The following is an 11,203-nucleotide window of genomic DNA, read 5'->3' as shown; positions in this document are numbered from 1 at the left end:
CATTTCAATCACCAATTTATCTGTAGCAGAAACCTAACTTCAATTTGTGGAGATAACAACCCAGAATTCACCAACTGTGACTCAAAGTCTGCCCAATTTCTTCTGCCAAATCTAGAAACAGCTTCAAACCCTAACATCGATCAAACTAAACTCAAATCTGAGTTTAACCCATCTGTAATTCATCTGCATCTCGTCTTTTGAACTCTGGATCAGCTCCCAAATCTTCATCTCCATGAAACCCTAAGTATCAACAGCAGCAACTCATGTTCTTGCTGAATTCTGAACACCAACATATCCATCATCTTCTTCTTTCACCAGCTCAAAAATCCCATTAGTTCTGCGGCATCAGATCCACCAGTCTCATGTCAACTTCATTGCAGAATCCACCAGGTACAGCATACCCATTCCACAACCTCAAGCCATCTGTAGCTCAAACAAATCCCATCCTCCAATCTTCACATACCAGTAGCAGCAGCACCTGATTCCCTTCAGTCAAGCCCATCACTGCCTCACGAACTGCAGCTTTATTGTCTCCAGTACCTGCACTTGCATTTCCAACTTCAATGCAATATAGCACCAGCCGTTACCCTCAGTTCATACTGCCTAGCCATCTCATTACTTGTAGCTCAAACCACTGCGCCAACTTCAACTACAATCCATGAACATCTGTACAAAACTGCAGCAACAAACCCATTAGCTCAAGCATCACTTCCATGTTCTAACTGTAGTTTCTTGCTTCAAACCCCCATCTGACTTCGACTGCAACCTCATCTCTGATTCAATGGCATGTCCATCAGTTCATCTGAATCTTAACACAATACCACCAGGTCCTGCACATCAGGTCAGCTTCAATAACACAAATCATTATCAGTTCATAGTTCAATCACCACCGCAGAGACAACCCCTTTCTCAATTTCTTCCTCAGACTCAAACCCTACAATCTACAGCAACCAACCATTACCTTGTCCAACTGCAATTGCTTCAACTCTTGTCAGCCTAGCCAGTTAATCCACCAACTTCATTTCCAGTTCACTGACCATCACAAGCAACTACCACTATCTCCATTAAATGCTCATATATAGATTCCTAAACCCATTTTCTACGGCATTGATTCCATGTGACAAACCACAGCATCCACTGCTCACTTCCCTTACTTCAGATCCATCATAACACCAGCTGCAACTGCCACTGCAATTCCCAGTTCATCCAGGCATAACAGGCTTCAAACATTCAATCCATTTTCTGTAGCTCCCAACTTCAGTTGCATTCTCCACTGCAAACCAGAGCCAACCACCTATCTCCATAGCTACCACCTGCTGTAACGACAACACTACAGTCTCGAGCCAACAGCACCAAATTCAGCTTCAGTAGCAGCACCAAACTCTCATCTTCCCTGTACTAACCAGCATGACCCATGGCATTTCAGCTCATTATCCACAGCAGTTTCCTACTGACTTCCATTCTTGGTCCTATTTCAGCTCGACTTGACTGCAATCAACTCATCTCCTTATTCTTCTTATGCAATACTCAGACAAAAGCCAACACCACCAGTTCTTCTTAACTCCAGCTGCTGTTTCAAACATCACATACATCCGCAGCCTCTTCTAATTCTTTTCCACTGCCAACCATTCACAGTTTCTTCTCAGATCGAATTCAACTCGAACTCAGCACTCAAATACATCTCCCACTGCTACTCAATTCATACAGCAACAGCTTCTTTTGTCTCCCTGCGAATTCATCTGCTCAGATGCAACTCATTCTGCAATCTCCCAGCCAACACAACATCCATTTCAGCTATGAATTCCACCAGTACTCAAAAGCAGTCACCAGCAGCAGCTACATCATCCGTTCTTCCTTCTCAGTACCACCAAACCCTTGAGCTCATACCATGAATACTGGGGTTTAAATCTGAATTCAAGTAATACCCAATTCCAAACTTCTTCATTAACCTTCAATTCCTTCTTTAATTTCTCTCTTCATGAACTGCGAACATTTCATCAACCCATTAAAACGACGGTGAGATCTTCTCTTCTTCCCTGTGTTCTTGATTCAAGTAAACCCTAATATCTCAATTATAACAGTCTCAGATCCCCTTTTAGATTCGAACAACATCAGCTTATTCTTCACCACCGACTGAAACAATGAGCTCAAGAACCCATCTTTTTTTTTTCTGTTGCTAATTCAGCTCCGTATCTTCCATCCAAATTCCTCATCAAAATCACCTCCATGAACGTCTCCAGCGGCTGCAGAACGAAGAAATGGAAAGCAGAAAATGTGTTCTTCTTCAGTCCGACCCATGTTTAGACATAAGGATATAACTTTGGGAGGTGCTGATGGCACCATTGCTTCAGTTAAGGGTCACCCTGATAGCTTCCAAACTGCCATTCTTAGAAGACTGACAGTACAAATTCCTGCTTCATTCTCATTGTATTGTCAGTTTTGGAGAACTGACAAGCTTAATATCTGATTTTGCTCGCAACTTTCTCATACGGCGTCGGATTGACCTTGATCTTTCGCCGTTGGTTCCGTCTTTCCGTTCTCTTCGAGATGATTGAGAAGAAACCTTGGATTAAGATGACTTCCACTTCCTTTTACTCAAATGACTCCAAAACACCTATAAAACTCAAAACTAAACATAAGAGATGCAATTCACAAGGATAATAGCAAAGAAAGCATAAATAGTAGATATAAAATTAGGTGTTTTAGACACCTATCAAATTCCCCCACTAGAAAATCAAATTTCCACACTTAGACTTTGCTAGTCCTCGAGAAAATCAAACAAAGCAATCCAAATCATACATAAAACTCCGTATCGTCGAGGCTACGGTCACACTTAGCACGTATAACAAACCTTTAAATCCCTAGTTGTCCCTAGTGGACGAGTTTTAGTCTCTTGAAGGTTTACAAGAGGTGTACCTACAAAACCTATATTTCTAACTCCAGCTGCCTGTGAAAAGTCTAAAAATGACATTAAACATTTTGTAATTGGCATACTATCAATGATTACAAGAGAAAGTACCCACTTTCAAATCCAATTCATAAATTAGTGATATATCTTCATTCGGAAAGTTGAACACAACCACAATACTCGGAATCTAATCAACCACAATCACATGAAAAGATTCAGAAGATGGATATTAGAAAGTAGATGGTGGCGGACTGTTGACTAAGGTGAACGGTGTTTCCCATATCTGTCTGAAGGTCACAACTAAAACAAACCTAAAAATCCTATTGGATTGAGCTACTGGTGTGAATACTAATATCAACACGACTGACATATACAAGGGAACCAGCGGTTGACAAACTTAATTCTAGATCAATTCACTGGCATATACAAGGGAACCAGTGATCGATTTTATTCAACACAATAATAATAATATTTTTTTTTTCAAATCGACAACATGATTGGATCTTTTGGATCCAAGCGCATGATTCTTGTCAGCAGATTACATGGTAATTCCCATGGATCCTGCATTCCACGCTTGCTTAGGCGACAAAGACAGGGAGAACACACACATATTGCTATCCAAGTGTCAATCTTTTTTTTTCTTTTTTTTTATCTGTACACCGTTTGGTCAAATTGGTCTAGTCTTTTTTTTTGTAGTAACTCAATCACTCTATTTCATCCTAGCAGTGATAACAATTCGATGCTGGTGCTCCACCAAATCACTTAGAGAAACAATAGATAAATATGAAAAAATAAAAAATAGAACGTGATATGGTGAAGACTCCGAGATATGGTGAATACTAACATGTTATTTATTTTTATATTTTGTTCGTTTTCATATGAATAGACTCTACTAATGGGTTCCTCAACTCCTACAACCACGATGTTTTCATTAGTGTAAGGCACGAGTTTCTAGGTTTCGGAGTGTATAAAACAATTTTTTTTTTCTATTTTCTATTTTTTTTTAAGTAAAGGTATCAAACAAACTATACAAACATATAAATTCTCCCCCACACTTAAACTTTACATTGTCCTCAATGTAAAATTTAGTCATTCAAAGTAAAGTTCAAGGTGGGAAATTCCGCAAATGATATGCAAAAACAAAGATAAAAATTCCTAAAAATAAAAAGATAAAGATAAAGATACAAAACCGGTGGGTTGCCTCCCACTTAGCGCTTGGTTTAAAGTCGTCTTCCCGACATATCCTTGCAATACGAATTCCCCATACACCAACAATCTGAAAAGTTGGGGATCCTCCCATAGAACCTGTTTTGCAAACACTAGCTTCACATAAATATTAGTACGAAAAAACAGAAGTGAAGCTATCGCCCCATAGAAGTTTCCCCCACACTTATTCTTGTCCACACTTGGAAGTGGATATAAAATATAGAATTCGGGAACTTTCATGGTTTCTTGTTCACAAACCTGTATAGCATGAGAATCAAATGTTTCCAATGGCAGATATCGAGAAACAAAGTCATTCAATAATGTTTTCGAAGCACATACATTCAAACCAATAAAAGATAAAGGAGAAGAAACAATATGCAAAGGGTTAAACAAACCTTGCACAATCTCTTGTATTACGGAATCCTCTTCATCCTTGAAAAACTCAAGTGAGTTATTCACCTCTTTTATATCATGGTCCTCTATCAAACCTTGCAACCATTCTGCCTTAACCAAAGTCTTGACATAAACATCATCATTACAATCCTTTGCAAGCTCAATTGGGCCTTCCACAATATTGGTCATATCTGTTTCATTCTCAACACACCCTTCTTTGTTGTAAGGCACATATGCTACGGCGGATTCAAGTCTTTCCATAAGGAACTTTTTAAGAACACGCATTGCATCATCCTCAATCTCTACCTTTTGAATAGGTTCTTGATCATTATTAAGATCAATGCTTGAGTAAGCTGCACTAGTGTCATCATATTCCTTTTCATCTTCACCTTGATCGCAAAAAGACTCCATTGTACACTCCTCGGGGATGTCACCATAAATTGGTTCAAGCGTTGTACTTTCATAGTCATCGTCACTATCATAGTTAACATAATATTGGCTACCACTTCCCAAAGATTGGTCTTTCGCAGAATTTTGCATGTCCTTTTTGTATTCTTCAATGCCTTGTCTTATAATGGAAACACCTTTTTGAAGCTCTTGGAGTGATCCATCCAAATTTTGAAAATAGTATTCCATTTGTTGGTAATGCTCGTTCGAAAAGGAAAAAGTAGAATCACTTACTTTAGTATTGTTAGGCCAATTATCTTCCCTTTGAATGGGTGAATGATCATAACTACGATCAGAAATTGGGCCAAACATGCTATTATCATATTATGTCGACGAAATTGGTTCCACGCTTGGTTGTCTACAAACTGACTCCATGCCCACCATAAATTGTTGCATCTCATCTACCAAACTCGAAGAAATATGAATAGGAGTACAACTAGTACAACTGTGGAATCTGCTACCCTTGTTGTTGCTCGTCATGAAGGTGATAACTCTTCCAAAAATAAAAAAAAGATGAGTTATTATTGTGATTACTGTTACAGGGATGGTCATACTAGAGACCGTTGTTACAAATTGAATGGTTATCCACCAAAATTTAAGCGAAAGGATGGCACAACTTTGGCTACCACTTCTGTTCACCAGTGGAAAATAGCCGTTTTAAGATGGTTGAAAAGTGTTGTATTACTGATATATAAGATACTTTTGAAATGCCCCAGAAAGCGCCTGTAGTATATGGGTTTGTTGTTCTTCTCTTCAACGACGCCACAATAAGCTGCTGCCGTTTGATCAAGAACAATCTGTAAGAACTGAATTTGCCGGTGATGCCATCTGAGCTTCTCATATTCGTATTCTCCTGTGCATCTCAGATTCCATCCATGCGACATCCATGAAGCAAAGCCATCAACACTAGTTCCATTTGACTCGAACAACATCCCCATAGAGAACCAACATCACTTTCTCCCTGTTTCTCTACTGCAATATGAGCAACTCCGTTATCACAGCTCCACCAGCAAACCATCTCTACCATACATCCCCCAGAACCATCGTTGTTGCCGTGAAAACAAAACTTGGCTTAACAAAGAAAAACTATTCTTTGGTTCACCATATGGTCATCTGGTCCTGACTCGAGAGTGCCTTTAGTGGTGCTAGCAACATGACAAAATTAATAGGCATCCCAAATTAAGTTCCAGACTCCCTTGGTGCGAATGCAGCACTGATGCTTTTAGTCGTAAACTTCATTCTAGCTTGTGATTAGTTTTGTTTTTCTGCGGAAGATCAATTTCGCTTGTACTTTCTATAAAAGCACTTAAATAGTGTCATTAGCCAAAATATTGAGTCCTAACTAATATAAATATGGGTATGAAATGTAGCACATACGTGCTTATCAAGACCCGCACACTTATATTTTGCTAGTCCTTGAGCAAAACAAAGAATTGACCCACTACACAGCTGGTCATATCATAAGAGAAAGTTATACCCGTTGCACAGCTGGTCATAGAAAATATCCTACAACAGACCCGCTACACAGCTGGTCATGACAAATACCATACGCAAGACCCGCTACACAGCTGGTCATAACTCCAAAAATCATAATGATAATAATTTTTTTTTTCTTTTTGAGACCCGCGACACAGCTGATCCTTTTTTTTAAAGACCCGCTCCACAGATGGTCATAAGAACATGATAAAAAAACAAAATAATAGACCCGCTCAACAGCTGGTCATAAGTACCCTACAATAGACCCGCTCAACAGCTGGTCATAATTTGCAAGAAAATTCCTGAAAAGAAAAGCAAAAAATTAACCACTCCCCCACACTTAATTATTACATTGTCCTCAATGTAATTGAATCATCCAATATAAAAATTAAGATTAAAAATTCATAATATGCGAAAAGAAACAAACAAATATAAAAAAAAAAACAAAGATATACCTACTGGAATATACAAACAAGACTCTCCATAAATCAACAACCTAAATATCCGGGGATCAACCCATAGCACAATATATACGATCAATGACAACCTCGCACTCTCGTTGTAGCAACGTGAATTTACAGAGACTATCAAGAGGAAAAAGCCACCCCCAAACCTGCACTACACCAAATTCAAGGATTAGTAACTAGAAGCCGCAACAGTTTATCCTCTGTTGCGAATTTTCACTTGCGAAAATGTTGCAACCATTTTCTGTAGTTACAAAACTCGCAACTGTTTGAACTTGCTACAATTCTTTGTTAGTTTAACCCCTCCATGTACATGTATTAGATTTTTTGGTTTGTTTAATAGCATCCTAAAGGCATACTTTTATGTCTTTTACATACTTGTATCTCAATACCTCGGAAAAAGTCGATATTATATTGACAACTGTTCCAATAGGTTTATATATATATATATCTCAATAACTCCTTGCTTACTACCAGTGCATTCCAATAGGCTTATATATATATCTCAATACATCCTTGTTCACATGCTTACTACCAGTGCATAATGGTTGTAGGATGCCAAGTATAGAAGAAGGTGTAGATATGTGCAAAGGACATGCGATTATGATTAAAACTTACATAAGAAACCATGACCACCCTTTACCACTGCAAGCCATATAAATGAATCATGCAAAAATTGCGGCTGCTACTATGCTTCTCCCAGTTTCAATAATGATAAACAATAGAGAACCAACTCTCTCAGCAAATAATCTCTTCTTTTCACCATCGACAACTCCTTATATTAGATTGCTAACATTGCTACCTGTCAGCCTCCGCACCATCAAAATGTACACCAGTTGGCTTACAATGTTAAAGATTTAATCCTTTCATTGTTAAAAAAGTCTATCATCTTACAATTGCAATACCCTTCAGCGACTGGATATTCATGAGACAACCTTTTCAAATAGAAGCCACCTTAGCTCTTCGGGTTTTGATTTTATCTCTCGTCTAGTGCTTCTACTTATCCAGAAGTAGAATTCATAATTTCTTCACTAAGCGATAAATTATGAACTTCTAAAAATTTAACAACTACTGATCTTACTCTAACAGATATGCAGAATGAATCAAACTCAGATGGTAATCCATTAATAGTTATGACAACCAGTTCCTCAACACTTGTAGTTGAACCACGTGCGGTTAATCGATCCATGATTAGTCTAATTTAACTGACACAAGTGTTAGAAGAACACGAACCTTTCTTTAAGCTTGACAATTTAGTGCACAGTTGAATCGTATGTGCAGTTGAAAGAGATCCAAATCGATCTTCAAGATTTACCAATAATTTGTGCGAGGTTTTGCATCCTACAACATATGAAATTACTGAGACAAAAATAGATCCATGTAATAGAAGGATTAGAGTCTGATCCTCATATTTACATTTTAAATAGTCTAGTCACCATGTCTGGTTGTGAGAACTTCAGAAGATATAGAAATTCACCAGTTACTAGTTCTTGTACTTTGAATTTCTTGAACACATGCAATCAAAGATTTCCATGTATGATAGTTATTGTTTTGAAGCTTAAATGGGATGATATCAGAGAGAGTATGAATAGGAATGTTAATAATTGAAGGGTGATTATGCATATTTTCCATTGAATGTGAAAATATTGAACAAATGGTTGATAAAAAAATTGAGATGATCACAACGGTTGACGAAGAAATTGAACCTAAAATTAGACCTAAAAACAAAGAGATGAAAAAAAAAAAATTGAGACGAGTTTAGAGTTTGTAAACCCTTAGAGTTTAGAGCGGAACCGATAAAGGATTGAGAGTGAAATTTAAAGTTTCACATCTGATACCATAACAACAGAAAGTTCTCACTAAGACTTAAGAACAAGATACATACATAGTTACATGGAGATAATAAGACTCAGAATCCACGCAAGCAAGACAATAAAGGAGACAACCAATGTCGATGGTACACTGGAATAAACTAATCCAATATGCAACCACATGAACTAGATGTTTTCAGTTATTAGTTATCATGTTTATTGAGCCATTGCACCACCATCTCAGTGAGAGTATTGTTGGGATTTAGCTGTAAACATAATCCAAAATGATAGGCGAACCAAACTGCTTGCGCAAAATTACAGTACATCAGTATATGATTTGTACTTTCTTCAGCTGAGAGGAAAAATTAACATTCAGTGTTTCTTGTATGAGCGTGGGTTATAAGTTAATAATACCGATAATATCCAATTTTTACCCCAAAAAAGACCTCCATAACACAAGTGCAGCACATCATCTTTCATATGCCGTAATTTTGTTGCAATAATCATTATGTATATATATATATATAACTTGCATTTTGTAGTAAAACATCATGGATTGTTTCCATAATCTTGAAGTTGTATAGAGAAACAAGAATTAAAATTTCCTTTGGTCCACCACTCAAGTGAAATATATTTTGTGTCAGGATCCAGTGACATGGTTAGAATAACGTTGGTTTGACATTTCGGAGCAACCTTGCTTATAAAAATCAAATGACGATGAATATAAATCTAATTTTCTTATCATATATTCCTCGTATAAGGATCTACCTTCCTACCAAAAATCAGCATTTTTCGAAATATATAAGACCACCATCCACCGCTTCCAATTTCAACCGTTGAAGATTAACGATTAAAATTAAAATTTATAGATAGTGAAGTTTCATATATCAGAATGCACTCATTTTTGGTAAGAAGATAGATCTTTATAAGAGGAATATACCATAAAAAAATTAGCTTCAAATAAATTGCTATTTGATTTCTACCAGAAAAATGACGTTGAAATTTCAACCAAATGTCATTCTAACCATGTCATTGGATCCTCCTCCATGTATATTATATATATATGTCTGGAGTCCTGCTGTCACGCACGCATATACGAACTCGCGGTTTACAACTATTGGATTCATATCATTCTTTGCTTGAACCGGATATTATGATGTTTTAATGTTTTTTAAAATTCTCTTAGTTAAACATCCAGATACCTTTTATCTATTTTTAGTTAGCTCCTTTATATTATATTTATCATTAGGATGAACGCTGAAGTTTTTTTTTGAGAATCTCTTTCTTTATTTGTATTTCTTCTTATCATCATAGTGCTTTTCAGAATTTGTAAAAATTCTTTATCAACAATTTTTACACTTGATTCATTATTACATCATAGTGCTTTTCAGAATTTGTAAAAGTTCTTTATCCACAATTTTTACCCTAGATTCATTATTACGCTAGAAACTCTGTTATCAATAATCCTAGTATTTATAGAACTCCGTTCTGATTTCTAAACTACATAAACTCATAAAAAAACCAATTCATGAATAATGACGTGTATAGACTTCCAGTCCACATAGTCATTGTAGTCCTTATCTATTTGTTATTCTGTTTATGTTACCAGTTGTAAGCCATGTAAAATAGGATAACTTGACTAGGTAGTCTAGAATTACTCTATACTTATCTCTTATACGTAACTGTGTACATAAAGCATGGTACTCGTAATCAATCGATAAGTTCTATTGCACCAAATCCTTGATGGCATAAGAGCAGGAACTTCTGACCTTAAGGTGTTTGATAAAATTCCTGTGTGGAGTTTATTTTTCTATTATATTTTATTTTATTTTTCATAATGGCAGGAGATCAACCTATTCCTAAACCATCTTCTTAAAATCAATTTTTACGCGGCTTCATATCGTGATCCATTTTTTGTTCATCCCTCTGTCAATCCCAATGCTGTTCTTTGTAGTCCTCCATTAAACGGTGACAATTATGCATCATGGAAGATAGGAATGATGAGAGCTTTGCGTTTGAAGAACAAAATTGGTTTTATTGATGGATCTATTTCTAAACCAACTGATTCGGCCAAACTCGGCGAATGGATGCGAGCATATGGTCTTGTCATTGGTTGGATTCATGCTGCTATCCTTCATAGCGTTAAAGATAGTGTTTCTTATGCTCCTACTGTTTTTCTTCTCTGGAAAGATCTTGAGAACATTCATGTTGAATCTTGTGATCCAAAGCTATATCAATTGAAACAACAACTTGCCTTTATTAAGCAAGATGGTTCGTCTGTAATGGTTTTTTATGGTCGTCTTCGTGCTATTTGGGATGAGATGGATACTATAAGACCTCTAAGTACTTGTAATGCCAAGGATGCTATTGATCATCTCAACCCAGATACGACCATGGAATTCTTGCAATGTCTTCATGATAGGTATGCTGGTCTCCGTTCTAACATTTTGCAGCGTATTGAGTTTCCACCCTTGTTAACTATTTATAACTTAGTCTGA

General features: G+C 36.8%; 1 protein-coding gene across 1 annotated transcript; it reads left to right on the top strand.

The window, feature by feature from the left end:
• The first annotated feature begins 781 nt into the window (after positions 1–781).
• On the top strand, positions 782–11,203 carry LOC113315421. Its single transcript, XM_026563697.1, has 2 exons — positions 782–841; positions 10,550–11,203. Exons 1-2 carry the CDS (start codon positions 782–784, stop codon positions 11,201–11,203), a joined length of 714 nt encoding a protein of 237 aa, XP_026419482.1.

This window comes from Papaver somniferum, chromosome 10 (genome assembly GCF_003573695.1).
Source record: "Papaver somniferum cultivar HN1 chromosome 10, ASM357369v1, whole genome shotgun sequence".
NCBI classification, from domain to species: Eukaryota; Viridiplantae; Streptophyta; class Magnoliopsida; order Ranunculales; family Papaveraceae; genus Papaver; species Papaver somniferum.
This window is presented reverse-complemented; position numbering and strand designations above follow the sequence as displayed.